This window comes from Mustelus asterias, unplaced genomic scaffold (assembly GCF_964213995.1).
Source record: "Mustelus asterias unplaced genomic scaffold, sMusAst1.hap1.1 HAP1_SCAFFOLD_87, whole genome shotgun sequence".
Classification (NCBI taxonomy): domain Eukaryota; kingdom Metazoa; phylum Chordata; class Chondrichthyes; order Carcharhiniformes; family Triakidae; genus Mustelus; species Mustelus asterias.
The window spans coordinates 832,758-856,528 of NW_027590140.1; the positions used below are offsets into that span (position 1 = coordinate 832,758).

At 45.7% G+C, this 23,771-nt stretch overlaps 2 protein-coding genes across 2 annotated transcripts; one reads left to right on the forward strand and one right to left on the reverse strand.

The window, feature by feature from the left end:
- The first annotated feature begins 469 nt into the window (after window positions 1–469).
- LOC144484038 (uncharacterized) lies at window positions 470–21,937 on the forward strand. Its single transcript, XM_078202604.1, has 3 exons — window positions 470–1,401; window positions 3,682–3,688; window positions 18,711–21,937. Exons 1-3 carry the CDS (start codon window positions 470–472, stop codon window positions 19,533–19,535), a joined length of 1,764 nt encoding a protein of 587 aa, XP_078058730.1. The 3' UTR covers window positions 19,536–21,937.
- On the reverse strand, window positions 6,633–7,745 carry LOC144484023 (uncharacterized). Its single transcript, XM_078202577.1, has one exon. It carries the CDS (start codon window positions 7,743–7,745, stop codon window positions 6,633–6,635), a length of 1,113 nt encoding a protein of 370 aa, XP_078058703.1.
- Window positions 21,938–23,771: the final 1,834 nt, after the last annotated feature.

Consider the following 23,771-nt stretch of genomic DNA (forward strand, 5'->3'; position numbering starts at 1 on the left):
ACCAAATATCACATCAAGAGCTGACAGAGTCACTCAATTCATCAGAACCTGAATATCATCGACCTTTAAATGTGGAAGGAGAAATGTTTTTCTGTTTTGGCGGTGCGGAAAGATTTCAAACATCAGTGTGACTGGAAAAGCACCAAGACTTACACACACACCCGAGTGAGAGTGTTCCAGTAAACTGACTTAGGAAAGAGCTTTAACCAGTTACACAGCCTGATTTTAAAAAAATCTCACTATTCACAGCAGAGAGTCAAAGGATGAGAAGATCTTGGAGCAGAATTAGGCCATTGGGCCCATTGAGTTTGCTCCACTATTCACTGATCTGATATAATCCTGAACTCCAAGTTCCTGCCTGATCCCCATGACTCTTGATTCTCTTACTGAGAAATAATACACACGTTCTTTGTGTGGGCAAGGCTTGAACAGATTGTTTAACCTAGACGGACACAAGGACACCTGTACCATGGAGAAACCATGGAAATGTGGGGACTGTGGGAAGGGATTCAGTTACCCATCGCTGCTGGAAATACATCGCCGCAGTCACACTGGGGAGAGGCCATTCACCTGCTCCGTGTGTGGGAAGGGATTCATTCAGTCATCCCACCTGCTGACCCACCAGCAAGTTCACATTGAAGAGAGGCTTTTTAACCACTCTGACAGCGATAACAACTCTAAAAGCTCTGAGGACCTGGTCAAGCACCAGGTTGTTCACATTGCGAGACAGTTCAGTTGCTGTCACTGTGGGAAGCTGTTTAAACGATCACAGAACCTCATTGAACACGAACGCACTCACACTGGGGAAAGGCCATTCACCTGCTCTGTGTGTGGGAAGGGATTCACACGATCAACCCACCTCGCTGCACACCGACTGGTTCACACTGATAACAGACCTTTCAAATGTTCCGAATGTGAGAAGAGTTATAAAACCACAAGTGATCTGCTGATACACCAGCGAGTTCACAATGAGGAGAGGCCATTCAGATGTACAGTGTGTGGGAAGGGATTCATTCAGTTATCCAGCCTCCAGAAACATCAGCGAGTTCACACTGGGGAGAGGTCATTCACCTGCTCCTTGTGTGGAAAAGGATTCATTTATTTAACCAGCCTCAGATCACACCAACTTGTTCACTCAGATAAGAAACCTTTCAAATGTTCTGAATGTGAGAAGAGCTTTAAGACCTCAAGTATTCTGCAGAGGCACCAGCAAGTTCACTCCGGGGAGAGACCATTCACCTGCTCTGACTGTGGAAAGGGATTCACTCGCTCATCCAACCTGCGAACACACCAGCACATTCACACCAGGGAAAAACCGTTCACTTGCTCTGAGTGTGGGAAGGGATTTTCTCACTCACCCCACCTGCTGAGACACCAACACACTCACAATGGAGAGAGACCGTTCACCTTCTCTGAGTGTGAGATGGGATTCACTCAGTCAACCCATCTTCTAACTCACCAGCAAATTGACAAATGTCTGGAGGAATTGGATTCTGCTGTTATTGCTGCTGTTAATCACATCCACGACTGAACAATGTTCATTCTGACAGTTGGGGTGTGTTTTCGCTGATGTGTGTGATCGCTATAACTGGGCTGGAGTTTATTACTCCGGATAAATGTCAAATTAACTAATATTATTTAAGACACAAAGCTGGGACCTTCATTTCTCCAGGATAAGAAAAGATTAATCAATGTCTTGTTACTAATTGCTGCATTTTTGTGGCCTTTTCGCCTTTCTAGTTCTAGATTATTTCAGTTTTTATACCTTCAGTTACTCTCCTGGGCAAGTCCCTGCTCCCCACACCTTCCAGAGTGTCTTTCCTGGCCTTGGAATCCATGGAAGGCATCAGTAACACATCCGCGATCACCAAACACAAATCACAGTTGTTTGCATTGATCCACTTCTTTCCCCAGTCATTCAGGATGGTGATGTTTGTGGAGCTTTCTCTCTCTGTGATTTGTTTAATTGTCCCCCACCATTCACGACTGGATGTGGGGGGACTGCAGCTCTGATCTGATCCGTTGTTTGTGGGATCGCTTGGCCCTGCCTGGAACATGCTGCTTCTGCTGTTTAGTGTGTTTACAGTCCTGTATCATAGAGTCACCAGATTGGAATCTCAGGTTTAGGGTGCCCAGTGCTGCTCCTGACTTGTTCTCCTACACTCCATGTTGAACTAGGGGAGGTGATGACTGGTGGTATTATTGCTGAACTATTAATCCAGAAACTCAGCTAATGATTTGGGGACCGGGTTTCGAATCCTGCCACATCAGTTGGTGGAATTTGAATTCAATAAAAATAACCTGGAATTAAGAATTTACTGATGACCATAAAACCATTGTTGATTATCATAAAAAACCCGTCTGGCTCACTATGGCCCTTTAGGGAAGGAAATCTGCTATCCTTACCCGGTCTGGCCTACATGTGACTCCCTCTGAAATGGCCTCGCGAGTCACTCAGTTTAAGGGCAACAAGGACTGGGCCATAAATGCTGGCCATCCAGCAATGCCCATTTCCCACGAATGAATAAAAAAGAATTTCAAGTTGAGGAGTCCCAGGATGACTCACTTGCACTGTCCACCTCTGTGCTGCTCCCTCTACTCAGGTCTGAACTGCTGGTAGGACAGGATATTCTGGCAGGAAGAATAAAAGGGAAGCAGATTATCTAAATGGTGAGAGATTGTAGAGCTCTGAGATGCAGAGGGATCTGAGTGTTGTAGAGATTGAATAAACTGGGATTGTTCTCCCTGGAAAGACGGAGGCTGAGGCGCGACCTGATAGAAGTTTATAAAACTATGAGGGGTGTGGATAGGGTGAACACTTGGGAGCTTTTTGCCAGGGAAGAAATGACAATTACAAGGCAGCACAAGTTCAAGATAAGGGGGAAAGGTTCAGTGGAGATGTGCGGGGGAAGGTTTTTACACAGAGGGTGGTGGGGGCCTGGAATGCACTGCCAAGTGAGGTGGTCGAGGCAGATACGTTAGTGACATTTAAGTCTCATCTGGATAGACACATGAACAGGTGGGAATAGAGGGATATAAGCGGTTGGTCTAGAGAGGACAGTGTGATTAGCGATGGCCGAAGGGCCTGTTCCTGTGCTGTTCTTTGTTCTTTGCATGAATCACAAAAAGCTGGTAAGCAGGTAAAGCAAGTAATTAGGAAAGCTATCATTTATTGTGAGGGGAATTGATTACATAAATATGGAGGTTATGCTTCAGTTATCCAGAGCACCAGTGAGACCACATCTGGAGTACGGTGTACAGGATTGGTCATCTTGTTTAAGCAAGGATGTAAATACATTGGAAGCAGTCGATTGACCAGACTAATGCCAGAAATGTGTGGATTATGGGTAAAGCTTGGACAGGCTAGGTTTGTGTCTGCTGGAGTTTAGAAGAGTAAGATCAATTTGATCGAAACATAGAAGAAACAAGAAGGGTCTTGACAGGTTGATGTGGAAAGGATGTTTCCTCTTGTGTGAGAATCTAGAGCGAGAGGTCCCTGTTTAAAAATAAGGGTTCGCCCATTTAAAACGGAGATGAGGTGAAATATTTTCTTTCAGAGTCTCTGGAACACTCTTCTGAAAAGGCGGTGGAAGCAGAGTCTTTGAAGATTTTTAAGGCAGATGTAGATAGATTCTTGGCAAGCAAGTTGGCGATAGATTATTGGGGGTAGGCAGGATGCAGATTTAAAGTTACTATCAGATCAGCCCTGATCTGATTAAATGGTGGAGCAGACTCAAGGGGCCAAATAGCCGAATCCTGCTCCTTGTTCCTGTGAGACATTGGCAGTAAGATATGATTCAAAGTATGACTGTGTCAGCCTGCTGCTTGACTGGACTGTTCGACTGTAGGAATGGTCATATTTAATAGTTTGTAGCTTAGTTATGTGTAATAATCAAGTAATTGAAGCTTATTAATCACGATGGCACAGTGGTTAGCACTGCTGCTTCACAGCTCCAGGGACCTGGGTTCGATTCCCAGCTTGGGTCGCTGTCTGTGTGGAGTTTGCACATTCTCCTCGTGTCTGCGAGGGTTTCCTCCGGGTGCTCCAGTTTCCTCCCAGAGTCCAAAGATGTGTGGGTTAGGTTGATTGGCCATGCTAAAATTGCCCCTTAGTGTCCTGAGATGCGTAGGTTAGAGGGATTAGCGGGTAAATATGTAGGGATAAGGGGGTAGGGCTTGGGTGGGATTGTGGTCGGTGCAGACTCGATGGGCCAAATGGCCTCTTTCTGCACTGTAGGGCTTCTATGATATTCTAATCTGCTGTGATATTCTGCTGAATTGTAATATATTAGTATCATGTTACTGGCTTTGTCTGTAACTGCATTCTTATTTGACAAGTGAAATACATCACATGACCCGAGGCCGGTGTAAAGCTTCACTTTTATACTTTAATTACAGAGTCCTGTGGATCCCATCAACTCTGGATGAGCTGAGGTCTGGAACTGTTAACCCCTCAGCCATTGACAATAACAGTTATACTTGAGTTAGAGGCCATATTGTGTGAAGAAACCAGCTGTGAAGTTTCAAACCTTCAGCACTGTGTCGTAAATTAATGTATCCTTTTAACTTGTAATATCTTAAAAGAAGCAGTTACTTTCCTTCACACTATATCACCATATTTGGTTTGAAAAATTAAAGATTTCAGTTCTCCAGTTTTCGTAACACAGTAGTTATTCTGACTCATTAGTTTTGAACATTTATCAATTGAATGTATCATACTGTATTTGTGTTTCCTGCTCTCTCACCTTTTACACACTGATTTGATGCCCACTATCTTTGGATTTCAGATCTGAAGTAACTTTGTAATTTCTGTATTAGTTTAAGGCTGTGTGTCACTTTGTGTCCTTTTAATTAACTGTGTTCCAAGCTCTGGCAACCACTACAAAAACCAGCAAGCACTTTCTTTAACCAAAATATACTGATAGTCACCTGCCCCAATGAGAACTCTACAGGATTTCTACACATCAATTAGACATTTGAGACAATGAACCCAAATGTTAACCATTGGGATTTGACACCATAAGCTTGCTTTTCTCAAATAAGTGACAAAGAAGATATCTTTAGGCCCCCATTATCTCAGTACGAAGCCATAAAATTTAATAAAATGACAGGAAAGGTTATAACGTGGGGCAAACTCCGAAAGTAACTGATACATTAGAGGGCCAGTCGGGAGGTTGCAGGAAATGATCGGTAGATGACCATCACCATGAAGAAACCAATCAGAAACTGATTCAACACCACCGACATCAATCAGGGACATCTTTCTTGTGTCCAACCAAATAAACAAAATCAGCTGAACTTATGGCTGCTCTGAGAGGACACAGGTTTAAGGTGCTGGGGGGTAGGTACAGGGGAAATGTTAGGGGGAAGTTTTTCACACAAAGGGTGGTGGGCGAGTGGAATCGGCTGCTGTCAGTGGTGGTGGAGGCAAACTCAATAGGGTCTTTTAAGAGACTCCTGGATGAGTACATGGGACTTAATATGATGGAGAGGTAGGCCTAAAAGGTAGGGATATGTTCGGCACAACTTGTGGGGCCGAAGGGCCTGTTTTTGTGCTGTAGTTTTTCTATGTTTCTAACTTAGGGACAACTCAAAAGGGGCAGCTCCCTAAAAGGAGGGGAACTGCCCGAAACAAAAAACAAAGCGGAAAGGAAACTTAAAACATCAAATTAAAATGTGATTAAAGGGGTCAATAACACACCCCAGTCCCTGCAGTGCCCAGTGGGCATGGAAGGCTTCAGTGGTGCCCTCGGACACTGCATGCTTCCTTTCCAGGGACACCTGGCCATGAATATAGCTGCGGTAGAGGGGGCAGACAGTCAGGTTGAAGACCCCTTCGATCGCCCTCTGTCTGGACCTGTAGATGGAATTAAATCAATCAGAGACTGATCATGTGAACCAGAGTTCAGGAACACCATTGATCATGTACAAGGGGCTGTGTCCAGAAAAGGTTAATAAATGTCAGCTTTCAGCTGCCCGGTTCACCGCCCAGAGAAGCTGAGTAGGAAGAAGATAGACAACAGTCTATCTGTATTATGTCACCCAGTGGCGGCATGTAGATGAGAAACAGGAGGGGCAAAGGATAAACACTTGGGGGACACCTAGTTCAGGGGCTTTGGAGAGGAAAGAGAGGTTGGAGATGGGGTAGTAGTTGGCAAAGACTGTGGGATTTGAGTGTTTTTTTAGGATTGGTGATGACAGTAGATTTGAAAGTGAGAGGGACAGTGAGAGAGAAAAGAGAGAACCGTCAACAATATCACCTAATGTGGGGAAGGTGGATGATCAGCAGTTTAGTGAGAATAGGGTTGATGGAGCACAAGGTGGTTCTCATGGACAAGATGCAGAGGGCATGAAGGGAGATAGGAGAGAAACTGGAGAAAGCTGTAAGTTCTGGGCTTGGGCAAGATGGAACTTTAAACACGGTTTGTCCCAGTGGGCTAGTGGAAGGGAGGGAAGCAGCAGAGGCAGCTGATCAGATTGTCCCAATCTTACAAAGAAGCTCCATGAGCTCCTCACACTTGGAGGTGAGGATGGAAGAGACAGGGGAGTGTGAGAACCCTTCAAAAGGAAATAACATATGTTAAAGGAGTTAAAAGATTAAACACTGTTAACACAAAGCTAATTTATTGAAATTACTTGTGAATTCGCTGGTGTCTCAGAAGGTTGGATGACTGAGTGAATCTCTTCCCACACTTGGGGCAGGTGAACGGCCTTTCCCTGGTGTGAACTCGCTGGTGTGTCAGCAGGGAGGATGACTGAGTGAATCCCTTCCCACACTGGGAGCAGGTGAATGGTTTCTCCCCAGTGTGAACTCGCTGATGTACAGTGAGGTCAGATGATGTCTTGAACCCAGCGTCACAGTGAGAGCACCTGAATGGTTTCTCGTCAGTGTGAACACGTTGATGGCGCATCTGTTCCCCAGAACTTTTAAAGCACTTCTCACAGTCTGGGCAGTTAAAAGGTCTCTCCTCAGTGTGAACTCGTTGATGGTGGAGCAGTTGTCGGGAACTTTTGTAGCACTTCCTGCAGTCTGGACATTGAAATGGTCTCTTCTCATTGTGAACACTCTGGTGATTCAGCAGAGTGGATAATTGAGTGAATCCCTTTCCACACTCAGAACAGGTGAAAGGTCTCTCCCCAGTGTGAATTCGCTGGTGTGTCCGCAGGTTAGATGACCGACTGAATCCATTCCCACACACGGAGCAGGTGAATGGCCTCTCCCCGGTGTGAGTACACTGGTGTTCAATGAGTTGAGATGATTGTTTCAACCCAGTCCCACATTGAGAGCATCTGAATGGCCTCTCCTCACTGTGAGCACGTTGATGGAGTATCAGGTCCCGGGAACTTTTATAGCACTTCCCACAGTCTGGACATTTAAATGGTCTCTCGTCAGTGTGAACTCGCTGGTGCGCCATCAAGTCAGAGGACCGAGCGAATCCTTTCCCACACTCTGAGCAAGTGAATGGTCTCTTCCCAGTGTGAACTTGCTGGTGTCTCAGCAGGTTGCCTGACTGAGCGAATCCCTTCCCACAGTTGGAACAATTGAAAGGTCTCTCTCCAGTGTGAACTCGCTGGTGTTGCAGCAGGCTGGATGAGCGAGAGAATCCCTTCCCACACTTGGAGCAAGTGAATGACCTCTCCCCAGTGTGTCTGGGCCAATGAGTTTCCAGTTCCGATGGGGATCTGAATCCCTCCCCACATTCCCACTGTTTCTCCCCACTGTGAATGGTGCTTTTTCCTTCCATGTTCAAAACTCACAAATATTCAGCTTACAATAAATTGGGTGACTCCAATCTGATCCTGATATGATGTTTGGTTTGAGTTTTCTGATTGGAAATCCTCCGCTTCAGATAATCTGTGAAATTGATTTTAAACAGAAAACGGGATGAGAAAGAACTCACAAAGGCAGGTTGTGAAATTGAGCTGAATGAATCTGGTAAATTGTGGGGCTGGCACCAGGAAAAAGTGACCATGAAATCTGTTTGATCTTTTGTCAGAAATGAAATGGTCACTAATGTCCTTCAGGGAAGAAAGCCTGCCTCCGGTCTGAGTCTACACAAGAAATAGGAGCAGGAGTAGGCCATTTGGCCTGTCGAGGCTGCTCTGCCATTCAACACACATCTCATCATCTCAGCCTTAAATATATTCACTGATGGAACCCTCTGGGCTAGAGAAATCTATGTCACAAGAGAGACAGTGAGAGAAAGCAAAACAGACAGAAAGAGACAGGGAGAGAGGGGGGCAAATGGGAGGCATTTTTATAGACCTAGAACTGAACCTCCTAAGCCCTCAACCTCCACCATCTGGATTGTCCAGGGCAGCAGGAGTATTTCAAAACCATTACCTGTAAGTTCCCCTCTGAGCTCACACCATCTGAACTTGTCTGACATCCAAGATTAGATGAGCAGAAATGTCCTCCATTTAAATATTGACAAGACTGAGCCCATTTCCTTCAGTCCCCTCGACAAACTCCAGTCCCTAGCCATCAACTCCATCCCAGTCCCTGCCAAATGTCTGAGACTGAAACAGGAGGTTTGCAGTCATGGTGAAATATTTCACCCCAGATGATCTTCCAAACTGATCCACATCAGCACCAAAATCACCTATTTTCACCTCAGTAACATCGCCCAATTACACGTTAGCCTCAGTTTATCCACTGCAAAAACCATCATCCATTCCTTTGTTACCTCTAGACCAAGTTATTCAAACACACTCCCAGCTGGCTTTCAACATTAAACAACCCCCTCCAGGCAGGTAAAATCACTGCCTCCAATGCGCTCAACATATTCTATGCCCATTTTGAGCAAGAGGTCAGTGAGAGCACGCCCTCCATCCCGGAAGCTCCGACGAACCTGTATTCGAGCTCACCACTGCTGACATCAGAACAGCCGTCTCAAAAGTCAACCCATGGCAAGTGACCCCCCGGATGGACTATCTGGACGAGGGCTCAGATCTTGTGTAGACCAGCTCACAGGGGTATTCATAGACATCTTTAACCTCTTTTTACACCAATCTGGTGTCCTTATCTGCTTCAAGAAGGCAAACATCATCCCGATACCAAAGAAAAGCCAGGCAGCGTGCCTTAATGACTATCGCCCAGTGGCTCTGACATCCATCAGTATGAAGTGCTTCAAAAGGTGAGTCATGGCTCAAAATTAATTTCGACCTCCCAGATTGCCTGGATCCACTACGGTTTTTGCAGTGGATAAAATGAGGCTAACGTGTAATTGGGCGATGTTACTGAGGTGAAAATAGGTGATTTTGGTGCTGATGTGGATCAGTTTGGAAGATCATCTGGGGTGAAATATTTCACCATGACTGCAAACCTCCTGTTTCAGTCTCAGACATTTGGCAGGGACTGGGATGGAGTTGATGGCTAGGGACTGGAGTTTGTCGAGGGGACTGAAGGAAATGGGCTCAGTCTTGTCAATATTTAAATGGAGGACATTTCTGCCCATCGCCGCAACAGGTCCATAGCAGACACTAACTATCTCCTTGGCCCTACACTCAACACCTGGAATACCTGAATAACAAAGACACTTATGTCAGGTTCCTATTCATTAACATTATTCTGACAGAACTCATCTCCAAACTGTGTGGCCTGGGGCTCAGCTCTTCCCTCTGTGACTGGATCCTAGACTTCTTAACCCACAGACCACAATCAGTAAAAATAGGCAACAACATCTTCTCCACAATCATCTTCACACAGGTGCCCCACAAGGCTGTGTCCTCAGCCCTTTAATATGCTCCTTATACACCTATGACTGTGTGGACAAATTCCCTTCCAACTCAATTTCCAAGTTTGCTGATGACACCATCATAGTGGATTGGATCTCAAACAATGATGAGACAGAGTACAGGAAAGTGATAGAGAAGCTGGTGAACTGGTGCGGCGACAATAATCTCTCCCTCAATGTCAAAAGGAAGGAGATAGTCGTTGACTTCAAGGAGCCGAGTGGAGGACACGCCCCTGTCTACCTCAATGGAGATTAAGTGGAAATGGTCGACAGCTTCAAGTTTCTAGGTGTCCAAATCACCAACAGCCTGTCCTGGTCCCGCCACGCTGATGCTATAGTTAAGAAAGCCCACAAACGCCTCTACTTTCACAGCTTCTTCCTTGCTGTCATCAGACTTCTGAATGGACCTATCTTATACACCCCCAGCTATGACTGTAACACTACATTCTGTACACTCTCCTTTCCTTCTCCCCTATGCATTCTATGAACGGTATGTTTCTGTCTGTCCAGCACAAGAACAATACTTTTCAACTTCATAGTAATACTTGTGACAATAATAAATCAAATCAATCAAATGTGACAATAATAAATCAAATCCCTTAAGACTCTTTAAAACTCACCACTTGTCCAATCTTTTGGTCATCTGTGCTAATATATCCTGATGTATCTGGATGTTCCTGTGAAGTGCACTGGGATGATTTCTGATGTTAAGGATTTTAAATAAATAGAAGTTGTTGTTGACTGGAACCCTGACTTCCTGTTTTACAACCCATTGATTTCAATCTGAGGCTTTGCTCCTGCGGCTTTGCAGCCTGAGCCTAGCATCGGCAGTGCGCATGCTCCAGCTCACCCGGGGAGTGATTGACGGCGGCTCTGGACCAATAGAAAGAGTGGGCGGGGCTGGAGGACCGAGCAGGAGAGGCTGGTCCTCCAGCCAATCGGAGTGAACGAGGGGCGGGTCTAGGCGCGAACACTCCTGTTGTGACTGAGAACATGCGCAGTGCCGATGAGAACTCACGATCGAGGCGGTTGTGGAAATTCTCAGCCGGTGAGATACCGTGGGATGGGTCGTGAGGGAGGGATGGCGCCGGCGGGTAGGTTTGGAGGCCTCATAAACATCCCGTGCGGGCCGAAGCTCCGATGCGGCGTTTGTAGCGGCGGAAGCTGCTCAGGCTTTTCCCCGAGACAGGCCCGTGTGAACAGCCGCCATATTTACTGATGTGGAGATGCCGGCGTTGGACTGGAGATAAACACAGTGAGAAGTCTCACAACAGCAGGTTAAAGTCCAACAGGGTTATTTGGTAGCAAAATATTTGGCTCAGAACACCAGGACTTTAACCTGATGTTGTGAGACTTATTACTGTATTTACTGGGGACAGTGTGCGGCCGGGCGCATGCGCAATGAGGGAGAGTTAAGAGATTCCAGACGTCACAATGGAATGGGTGAGGGTTTGATTTGATTTATTGTCACATGTATTAACATACAGTGAAAAGTATTGTTTCTTGCGCACTACACAGACAAAACATACCGTTCATAGAGAAGGAAATGAGAGAGTGCAGAATGTAGTGTTACAGTCACAGCGAGAGTGTAGAGAAAGATCAACTGAATGCAAGGTAAGTCCATTCAAAAGACTGACAGCAGCAGAGAAGAAGCTGTTTTCGAGTCGGTTGGTACGTGACCTCAGACTTGGAACACAGAACAGTACAGCACAGAACAGGCCCATCGGCCCACGATGTTGTGCCGAGCTTTATCTGAAACCAAGATCAAGCTATCCCGCTCCCTATCATCCTGGTGTGCTCCATGTGCCTATCTAATAACCGCTTAAATGTTCCGAAAGTGTCTGACTCCACTATCACTGCAGGCAGTCCATTCCACACCCCAACCACTCTCTGTGTAAAGAACCTACCTCTGATATCCTTCCTATATCTCCCACCACGAACCCTATAGTTATGCCCCCTTGTAATAGCTCCATTCACCCGAGGAAATAGTCTTTGAACGTTCACTATCTATCCCCTTCATCATTTTATAAACCTCTATTAAGTCTCCCCTCAGCCTCCTCCGCTCCAGAGAGAACAGCCCTAGCTCCCTCAACCTTTCCTCATAAGACCTACCCTCCAAACAGGCAGCATCCTGGTAAATCTCCTCTGCACTCTTTCCAGCGCTTCCACATCCTTCTTATAGTGAGGTGACCAGAACTGCACACAATATTCCAAATGTGGTCTCACTAAGGTCCTGTACAGTTGCTGCATAACCCCACTGCTCTAAAACGCCAACCCCCTGTTAATAAAAGCTAACACACTATAGGCCTTCTTCACAGCTCTATCCACTTGAGTGGCAACCTTCAGAGATCTGTGGATCTGGTCCCCAAGATCTCTCTGTTCATCCACAGTCTTCAGAACCCTACCTTTGACCCTGTAATCCACATTTAAATTAGTCCTACCAAAATGAATCACCTCACATTTATCAGGGTTAAACTCCATTTCCCATTTTTCAGCCCAGCTTTGCATCCTATCAATATCTCTTTGCAGCCTACAACAGCCCTCCACCTCATCCACTACTCCACCAATCTTGGTGTCATCAGCAAATCTACTGATCCACCCTTCAGCCCCCTCCTCTAAGTCATTAATAAAAATCACAAAGAGCAAAGGACCAAGCACTGATCCCTGTGGCACTCCACTGGCAACCTGCCTCCAGTCCGAAAATTTTCCATCCACTACCACCCTCTGTCTCCGATCAAACAGCCAGTTACCTATCCAATCGGCCAACTTTCCCTCTATCCCACACTCCTCACTTTCATCCTGTGCTGACCATGATGCCTTAATTTTTAAAAAAATCAGCTGAGATTGGGTGGGGGGGGGGTGGAGTCAGGTGATGTCACTGAGGTGGAAGAACAAACAAAAGTACAGACAGGAACAGGCCCTTTGGCCCTCCAAGCCTGTGCTGACCATGACCAGACTAGGAAAATGGGCTGAAAAATGGCAAATGGAATTTAACGCAGACAAGTGTGAGATATTGCACTTTGGAAGGACAAATCAAAGTAGAACGTACAGGGTAAATGGTAGGACTCTGAAGAGTGCAGTTGAACAGAGGGATCTGGGAATACAGGTACAGAATTCCCTAAAAGTGACGTCACAGGTGGATAGGGTCGTAAAGAGTGCCTTTATAAATCGGAGTATCGAGTATAAAAGTTGGAGTGTTATGGTAAGGTTATATAGCAGCAGCCTGGGAAGGTTTTGGAGGGTTTAAAAGTAGGCCGCACCTTTGAGCGGGCAGTGGAGTGAGCAGGGGGCAGAGTGAGAGCTGAAGGGCTTTGGCTCAAAACAGGCTTCGGCGAGAACAGGCAGAGGCGAGAGTAAGTTTTTTCTTTCCCAGAAAGTTTATTCTTGTTTTTCCCCAGACTAAAAAAAAATGCCAGGCAGGATGTTGGAATGCCCCTCTTGCAGGATGTGGGAGATCAGGGAGACCTCCGGTATCCCTGACGACAGCACCTGCAAAAGATGCATTCAGCTGCAGCTGCTAGCAAAGCGTGTTAGGGAACTGGAGAAGGAGCTTGATGACCTCCATCTAATTCGGGAGAATGAGAAGTTTATAGACAGTAGCTTTAGGGAGATAGTTACACCTAAGCAGCAGAGCACAGGTAATTGGGTTACTGTAAGGAGAGGAAATGGCAGTGTGAAAGGACAGGCAGAGCAGGGTTCCCCTGTGGCCATATCCCTCCACAACAGGTATACTGAATTGGATACTGTTGTGGGAGATGCTTTACCTGGGACAAGCTGCGACAGCCGGAACTCTGATACTGCGTCTGGTTCTACAGCGCAAAAGGGTGGGATGAAGAAGAGGAGAGCAGTAGTGATAGGGGACTCAATGGTCAGAGGTACAGACCGGAGGTTCTGTGGTCGGGACAGAGACTCCCGCATGGTTTGTTGCCTCCCGGGTGCCAAGGTCAGCGATGTCTCTGATCGCGTGCACAGCATTCTAAAGTGGGACGGTGATCAGCCAGATGTCGTGGTACACGTCGGTACCAATGACGTGGGAAGGAAGAGTGAGGAGGTCCTAAAGAGTGAGTACAAAGAGCTTGGAAGGAAGTTAAAAAGCAGGACCCCGAGGGTAGTAATCTCAGGATTGCTACCTGAGCCACATGCCAGTGAGGGCAGGAGTAGGATGCTTGGGCGGATAAACACGTGGCTGAGGAACTGGTGCAGGGGGCAGGGTTTCCAATTCTTGGATCATTGGGACCTCTTTTGGGGCAGGTGGGACCTGTACAAGAGAGACGGGTTACACCTAAACTACAAGGGGACCAATATACTTGCAGGGAGATTTGCTAGTGTTATTGGGGAGCGTTTAAACTAGATTTGCAGGGGGTGGGAACCAGAGTGCCAGAGCAGATAGTGGAGCAGGGGTAAAAAGACAGGTTAGTTCAAGCAAAATCACAAATGGAAGGGTAGAGTGTGGTGGAAATAATTTTTTGAGGTGTGTCTATTTCAATGCCAGGAGTATTGTGGGGAAGGCAGATGAGCTGAAGGCGTGGATAGACATGTGGAAATATGACATTATAGCCATCAGTGAAACTTGGCTACAGGAGGGGCAGGACTGGCAGCTCAATGTTCCAGGGTTCCAATGTTTCAGGCGGGATAGAGGCAGAGGGATAAAAGGTGGGGGGGTGGCATTGTTGGTCAGGGAAAATGTTACAGCGGTACTCAGGCAGGATAGATTAGGGAGCTTGTCTACAAAGGCCCTATGGGTGGAGCTGAGAAACAGGAAAGGTATGACCACATTAATGGGCTTGTATTATAGACCACCCAATAGTCAGCGAGAATTGGAGGAGCAAATCAGCGGAGAGATAGCTGACAACTGCAAGAAACACAAAGTTGTGATAGTAGGGGATTTTAATTTTCCACATATAGATTGGGACTCGCATACTGTTAAAGGTTTAGACGGGGTAGAGTTTGTAAAATGTGTTCAGGAGAATTTTCTACATCCGTATATAGAGGTGCCAACTAGAGAGGATGCGATATTGGATCTCCTATTGGGAAATGAGTTAGGGCAGGTGATGGATGTGAGTGTGAGGGAATACTTTGGATCCAGTGATCATAATGCCATTAGTTTCAACCTGATCGTGGATAAGGATAGATCTGGTCCTCGGGTTGAAGTTCTGAACTGGAAAAAGGCCAAATTTGATGAAATGAGAAGGGATCTGGGAAGTGTGGATTGGCACAGGCTGTTCTCTGGTAAGGATGTAATTGGAAAGTGCGAGGCCTTCAAAGGAGAAATTTTGAGAGTGCAGAGTTTGTATGTTCCTGTCAGGATTAAAGGCAAAGTAAATCGGAATAAGGAACCTTGGTTCTCGAGGGAGATTGTAACACTGATTAAGAGGAAGAGAGAGTTGTATGAAATGTACAGGCAGCAAGGAACAGATCAGATGCTCGAGGAGTATAAAAAGTGCAAGAAGCTACTTAAGAGGGAAATCAGGAGGGCTAAAAGAAGACATGAGGTTGCTTTGGCAGACAGAGTGAAGGAAAATCCAAAGAGCTTCTATAGGTATGTTAGGAGCAAAAGGATAGTGAGGGATAAAATTGGTCCTCTTGAAGACCAGAGTGGTACACTGTGTATGGAACCAAAAGAGATGGGGGAGATACTAAATGGTTTTTTTGCATCCGTATTTACTGAGGAAACGGGCATGGAGTCTACGGAAATAGGGCAAACTGGTAGGGAGGCCATGGAACCGTTACAGATTAAAGGGGAGGAGGTGCTCGCTGTCTTGAGGCAAATCAGAGTGGATAAATCCCCAGGACCGGACAGGGTATTCCCACGGACCTTGAGGGAAGCTAGTGTTGAACTTGCAGGGGCCCTGGCAGACATATTTAAAATGTCAGTATTCACGGGGGAGGTGCCGGATGATTGGAGGGTGGCTCATGTTGTTCCGTTGTTTAAAAAAGGTTCCAAAAGAAATCCGGGAAACTATCGGCCAGTAAGTTTGACGTCGGTGGTGGGCAAGTTATTGGAAGGTGTGATAAGGGATAGGATCTACAAATATTTGGATAGACAGGGACTTATTAGGGAGAGTCAACATGGCTTTGTGCGTGGTAGGTCATGTTTGACCAATCTATTAGAGTTTTTCGAAGAGGTTACCAGGAAAGTGGATGAAGGGAAGGCGGTGGATGTTGTCTACCTGGATTTCAGCAAGGCCTTTGACAAGGTCCCTCATGGAAGGTTAGTTAGGAAGGTTCAGTCGCTAGGTATACATGGGGAGGTAGTAAATTGGATAAGACACTGGCTCAATGGAAGAATCCAGAGAGTGCTTGTGGAGGATTGCTTCTCTGAGTGGAGGCCTGTGACTAGTGGTGTGCCGCAGGGATCGGTGTTGGGTTCATTGTTGTTTGTCATCTATATCAATGATCTGGATGATAATGTGGTCAATTGGATCAGCAAGTTTGCTGATGATACAAAGATTGGAGGTGTAGTGGACAGTGAGGAAGGTTTTCAAAGCTTGCAGAGGGATTTGGACCAACTAGAAAAATGGGCTGAAAAATGGCAAATGGAATTTAACGCAGACAAGTGTGAGATATTGCACTTTGGAAGGACAAATCAAAGTAGAACATACAGGGTAAATGGTAGGACTCTGAAGAGTGCAGTTGAACAGAGGGATCTAGGAATACAGGTACAGAATTCCCTAAAAGTGACGTCACAGGTGGATAGGGTCGTAAAGAGTGCCTTTGGTACATTGGCCTTTATAAATCGGAGTATCGAGTATAAAAGTTGGAGTGTTATGGTAAGGTTATATAAGGCATTGGTGAGGCCGAATTTGGAGTATTGTGTACAGTTCTGGTCACCTAGTTACAGGAAGGATGTAAATAAGATTGAAAGAGTGCAGAGAAGGTTCACAAGGATGTTGCCGGGACTTGAGAAGCTGAGTTACAGAGAGAGATTGAATAGGTTGGGACTTTATTCCCTGGAGTGTAGAAGATTGAGGGGAGATTTGATAGAGGTGTATAAGATTTTGATGCGTATAGATAGAGTGAATGCAAGCAGGCTTTTTCCGCTGAGGCTAGGGGAGAAAACAACCAGAGGGCATGGGTTAAGGGTGAAAGGAGAAAAGTTTAAAGGGAATATTAGGGGGGGCTTCTTCACGCAGAGAGTGGTGGGAGTGTGGAATGAGCTGCCAGATAAAGTGGTAAATGCGGGGTCACTTTTACCATTTAAGAAAAAGTTGGACGGGTTCATGGATGAGAGGGGTGTGGAGGGATATGGTCCAAGTGCAGATCAGTGGGACTAGGCATAAAATGGTTCGGCACAGACGAGAAGGGCCAAAAGGCCTGTTTCTAAGCTGTAATTTTCTATGGTTCTATAAGGCATTGGTGAGGCCGAATTTGGAGTATTGTGTACAGTTTTGGTCACCTAGTTACAGGAAGGATGTAAATAAGATTGAAAGAGTGCAGAGAAGGTTCACAAAGATGTTGCCGGGACTTGAGAAGCTGAGTTACAGAGAGAGATTGAATAGGTTGGGACTTTATTCCCTGGAGCGTAGAAGATTGAGGGGAGATTTGATAGAGGTGTATAAGATTTTGATGGGTATAGATAGAGTGAATGCAAGCAGGCTTTTTCCGCTGAGGCTAGGGGAGAAAAAAACCAGAGGGCATGGGTTAAGGGTGAAAGGAGAAAAGTTGAAAGGGAATATTAGGGGGGGCTTCTTCACGCAGAGAGTGGTGGGAGTGTGGAATGAGCTGCCAGATAAAGTGGTAAATGCGGGGTCACTTGTACCATTTAAGAAAAAGTTGGACGGGTTCATGGATGAGAGGGGTGTGGAGGGATGGTCCAAGTGCAGGTCAGTGGGACTAGGCATAAAATGGTTCGGCACAGACAAGAAGGGCCAAGGGCCAGTTTCTGAGCTGTAATTTTCTATGGTTCTATGATGCCTTAATTTAAGAAAACATCTTTTGCCCTTACTCAGTACTTATCCCTCTATTCCCTCCCTATGCATGCACCCATCCAGATGCCTCCTAAATGTTGCTAATGTGCCTGTTTCCACCACCTCCTCTGGTAGCGCATTCCAGCCACCCACCACTCTCTCCCTGAAACTTTCTCCCTCTCGCCTTGAACCTGTGTCTCCTTGGAAATAGGCGGTCTTAATCATGATGTGGATATGTGGTTGGAAGCTCAAATTGGGGTGAAATATTTCACCACAGTTGCGAACAGCCTGGTTCAGCCTCAGATAGTTGCCAGGAAGTTGTTGGCGAGGGAATGGAGTTTGTAGTTCGGACTGAAGACAATGGTTTCAGTCTTCCCAGTATTTATAAAAAAAGTTTCTGTTCTTTGAGTACAGGATGTCAGATAAGTCAGGATGATGTGTGAGTTGGAGGGGAACTTGGAGTTGATGGGGTGTACTTTTACCTGCTACCCTGGTCTTTGGTAGTGGAGGTTGAGGGCTTGGGAGATTCTGTCAAAGATCTGTTGAGTTGTAGATGTATAAAATCCCTCTCCTTCACCCCCGATCTCTCCTATTTTTCTCTGTCTCCTCCAAGAGTGTCCACAGTCTTGTGTTGATCCAGACTGGGTGTCAGGTTTCCTTCCCTGAAGGATATTGGTGAACCAGTTGGGTTTTGATGAAAAACCAGCAATTTTCCTAGTGTCGACCCCGCAAATTCCCAGATTCATTCAGCTCAATTTCACAACCTGCTTTTGTGTTTTTGTGGGTTCTCTCTCACTCCCTTTTTTCTGTTTTAAATCAATTTCACAGGGTTTCAGAAGAGGAGGATTTGTAGTTTGGAAACTGAAACCAAACATGATATCAGAACCTGATGGAGTTGGTCAATTTATTATAACCTGAATATCGTTGTATTTTGAACATGGAAGAAAAAAGCACCGTTCACAGTGGAGAGAAACTGTACACGTGTTCTATGTGTGGACAAGACTTTAACCAATCATCAAGTCTTTCGGAACATAATTGTCGTCACAACAGGGAGATGGCATGGAAGTGTGAGGATTGTGGGAAGGGATTCAATTGCCCATCCCTGCTGGAAACCCATCGATGCAGTCATGCTGGGAAGAGACCATTCACTTGCTCCCTGTGCGGGAAGGGATTCAATTGGCCATCCAACCTAGCAATACACCAGCGAGTTCACACTGGGGAGAAACCGTTCACCTGCTCCCAGTGTGGGAAGCAATTTTCTCACTCGTACAACCTGCGGATACACCAGCGAGTTCACACTGGGGAGAAGCCATTCACTTGTTCTCAGTGTGGGAAGGGATTCGCTCATTCAGCCAATTTGTTGAGACACCAGCAAATTCACACTGGGGAGAAGCCGTTCACCTGCTCCCAGTGTGGGAAGGAATTCGCTAACCAATCTCACCTGCTAATACACCAGCGAGTTCACACTGGGGAGAGGCCGTTCACTTGTTCTGTATGTGGGAGGGGATTCACTCAGTCATCTGACCTGCTGATACACCAACGAGTTCACACTGGGGATAGGCCTTTTATCTGCTCCCAATGTGGGAAGGGATTCACTCGTTCAGCCAAGCTGCTGATACACCAGCAAGTTCACACTGGGGAGAAGCCATTCACCTGCTCTGTGTGTGGAAAGGGATTCAGTCAGTCATTCAATCTATTGGCACATCAGCGAATTCACACTGGGGAGAGGCCTTTCACTTGTTCTCAATGTGGGAAGAGATTCAGTCAGTCATCCCATCTGCGGACACACCAGCGAATCCACACTGGGGAGAGGCAGTTCACTTGCTCCCAGTGTGGGACGGGATTCACAACCTCATCCAATCTCCTGAGACACCAGCGAACTCACAAGTAACTATTGTGATTGGATTTTGCTGTTAATCATATTCAAACTGAACCATGTTCATTTGGGTCTGTTGGTGGAATTGAAAAATAACTCCAGCTCTGTTACAGATGTTAATATAGTTGGTCTTAGAAGGGGAGGATTTGGGTTCAGGAAGCTCACACAAAACATTAGTTCAAGGTACCACATGGTAGGTTGTTGCATAAGATTAAATCTCACGGGATCCAGGGTGAGGTAGCCAAATGGATACAAAATTGGCTTAATGACAGAAGACAGAGGGTGGTTGTAGAGAGTTGTTTTTCAAACTGGAGGCCTGTGACCAGTGGTGTGCCTCAGGGATCAGTGCTGGGCCCACTGTTATTTGTCATTTATATTAATATTGTGGATGAGAATTTAGTCGGCATGTTTAGTAAGCTTGCAGATGACACCAAGATTGGTGGTACAGTGGGCAGTGAAGAAGGTTATCTAGGATTGCAAAGGGATCTTGATCAATTGGGCCAGTGGGCTGACGAGTGGCAGATGGAGATTAATTTAGATAAATGCGAGGTGATGCATTTTGGTAGATTGAGCCAGGGCAGGACTTACTCAGTTAATGGTCGGCCACTGGGGAGAGTTACAGAACAAAGAGATCTAGGGATACATGTTCATAGCTCCTTGAAAGTGGAGTCACAGGTGGACAGAGTGGTGAAGAAGGCATTCGGCATGCTTGGTTTCATCGGTCAGAACGTTGAATACAGGAGTTGGAATGTTTTGTTGAAGTTGTACAAGACATTGGTAAGGCCACACTTGGAATACTGTGTGCAATTCTGGTCACCCTATTATCGAAAGGATATTATTAAACTAGAAAGAGTGCAGAAAAAATTTATTAGGATGTTACCGGGATTTGACGGTTTGAGTTATAAGGAGAGGCTGGATCGACTGGGACTTTTTTCTCTGGAGCGTAGAGGCTGAGGGGTGACCTTATAGAGGTCTATAAAATAATGAGGGGCATAGATCAGCTAGATAGTCAATATCTTTTCCCAAAGATAGGGGAGTCTAAAACTAGAGCGCATAGGTTTAAGGGGAGAGGGGAGAGAGACAAAAGTGTCCAGAGGGGCAATTTCTTTCACAGAGGGCGGTGAATGTCTGGAACAAGCTGCCAGAGGTAGTAGTAGAGGCGGGTACAATTTTGTATTTCAAAAACGTTTAGATAGTTACATGAGTAAGATGAGTATAGAGGGATGTGGGCAATTGGGACGAGTTTGGGGGTTAAAAAAAGGGGTGTCATGGACAAGTTGGGCCGAAGGGCCTGTTTCCATGCTGTAAACCTCAGCACAATTTATCATAACCTGAACAGCAGAGAATTTTGTCCATGGAAGCAAACCACCATCCACAACCACAGTGAGAAACCAGGGAAATGTGGAGACTGAGGAGATATTCAGTTCCACATCAGAGCTGGAAACTGATTGACGCACTCATCTGCTGTGTGTGTGGGAACGGCTTCACTGTCGTCCCAGCTTTCTGCACAACAGCGAATTTACACCGGGGAGACGCCATTTATAAGCTTCAAGTATGGGAAGTGTGATGAGAATGTTGCGATGGATATGTATGTATATATACTTATTATATACATATATATTACATACATTGTTTTTATGTTTAGAGAGAATGTTTAAAAATTCAGCTTTATTCTACAGGCTCAAGGGTTCTGAAAGCAAGTTAATAACTCATTTTAGCTAGAAATTTGTTTCTTTGATAGAGCTAATGAGCTTTTGTTTATATAAGAAGCTCCCCTTGGATTTCTGACTAGTATTGTTACAGGGTCATGGGATAGTGTGGGTCTGTGCAGCAAGAAAGAAGCTTTTGCAGTTCTGGCAAGGAACTGTTGGAGGGTTTCTACAAACTGATCTGAGGCTTGTTTTCTCTCTAAAAGCTTCAAGACTGTCTAGACTCAGTGAAGAATCCCTACAGTGCAGAAGGACGCCATTCAGACCATCGAGCCTGCACCGACAACAATTCCACCCAAGCCCTATCCCCATAGCCCCACATATTTACCTTTCTCATCCCCGTGACACTGAGGAAAAACTTTACTGGGTCAATCTACCAAACCTGCACATACTTAGAGTGTGGGTGGAAATGGGAGCAATGGAGAAAACCCACGCAGACACGGAGAACGTGCAAACTCCACATATTCATCCAAGGCCACAATTGATCCTGGCTCCCTGGCACTGTGAGCAATGCTGACATGCCACCCTAGCAAGTATACATATGGTTGCTAACTGTATTTAAAGTGTCATTTACATCTCTTAAGAGGAACTGAAACAATGAAAGGTTAGAAATTAAAGTTGTTTCATTTTTAAATATTGTTCAACTGTTAATAACTGCTTCATTTGTTAGAGTTATCTTTGAACTGTGATATTAAATAAAGTTTGTTTTACTATAAAAGATCCCCAAGTCAGTGAAATTACTCCTGGAATGAAACATTCTAACCTCACATTTATGCCAACATAGAAATGTTGTTGGGGTCTGGTCTGGCTTCCTAATGTAATTTAGGGGTTTTAGTCCAGGACGTTTCACACTGGGGAGAGACCTTAAAAGTGCCCAGCCTGTGGGAAGTGTTGCAAAAGCTTTGGACAACATGTTCACACTGATGAGACCATTCAGTTGCTTTTCCTGTGAGACTGGGTTCAGGAGATCATCTCAACTCACTGTGCACCAGTAAGTTCACACTGGGGAGAGGCTATTCACCTGCTTTGAGTTTGGGAAGAGAATCACTCTGTTTTGAAGTTGGATTTGCAGTTTCTGCAGTATCTGGAATCATAGAATCCCTGCAGTGCAGAAGGAGGCCATTTGGCCCATCGAGTCTACACCGACAACAATCCCACCCAGGCTCTGTCCGCGTAACCCCACATACCTACCCCACTAATCCCTCTAATCTATGCATCCTGTGACACTGAGGGGCAATTTAGCATGCCTAATGAACCTAACCAGCACCTCTTTTGGACTGTGGGAGGAAACTGGAGCACCCGGAGGAAACCCATTTAAACATGGGCAGAACATGCAAACTCCACACAATGACCCAAGCCGGGAATCAAACCCAGGTCTAGTTTTTGGGTCACTGTGGATCAGTTTTCTGTCACTTACCATTACCTGTTTAAAGGTAAAGGAGTTTTTAAAGAATAAGGCAACAGTAACTGTCACCCTGTTCAACATGAAACTCTCTATTAATTCTTCCTCAGTAACAATTTTAAACACAAAGTTTGCAGTGGGGATTGAAGCGGGGACTTTCTCCAATAAAGTTGCAGTGATAATGAGTGTCCTGGGGAAACCCACCTGATGAAGGAACAGCCGGTTCCGAAAGCTAGTGGCTTTTGCTACCAAATAAACCTGTTGGACTTTAACCTCGTGTTGTTAGACTTCTTACTGTAATGACCCGGACAGAGGGGAACTGACCATCCATCCCCAGCTCTAATTCCCAAACAGAAAATGCTGCCAATAATCTTCAATAAGAAGTTTAACAACACCAGGTTAAAGTCCAACAGGTTTATTTGGTAGCAAAAGCCACACAAGCTTTCGAGGCTCTGAGCCCCTTCTTCAGGTGAGTGGGAATTCTGTTCACAAACAGAACTTATAAAGACACAGACTCAATTTACATGAATAATGGTTGGAATGCGAATACTTACAACTAATCCAGTCTTTAAGAAACAAAACAATGAGAGTGGAGAGAGCATCAAGACAGGCTAAAAAGATGTGTATTGTCTCCAGACAAGACAGCCAGTGAAACTCTGCAGGTCCACGCAACTGTGGGAGTTACAAATAGTGTGACATAAACCCAATATCCCGGTTGAGGCCGTCCTTGTGTGTGCGGAACTTGGCTATCAGTTTCTGCTCAGCGACTCTGCGCTGTCGTGTGTCGCGAAGGCCGCCTTGGAGAACGCTTACCCGAATATCAGAGGCCGAATGCCCGTGACCTTCGCGACACACGACAGCGCAGAGTCGCTGAGCAGAAACTGATAGCCAAGTTCCGCACACACAAGGACGGCCTCAACCGGGATATTGGGTTTATGTCACACTATTTGTAACTCCCACAGTTGCGTGGACCTGCAGAGTTTCACTGGCTGTCTTGTCTGGAGACAATACACATCTTTTTAGCCTGTCTTGATGCTCTCTCCACTCCCATTGTTTTGTTTCTTAAAGACTTGATTAGTTGTAAGTATTCGCATTCCAACCATTATTCATGTAAATTGAGTCTGTGTCTTTATAAGTTCT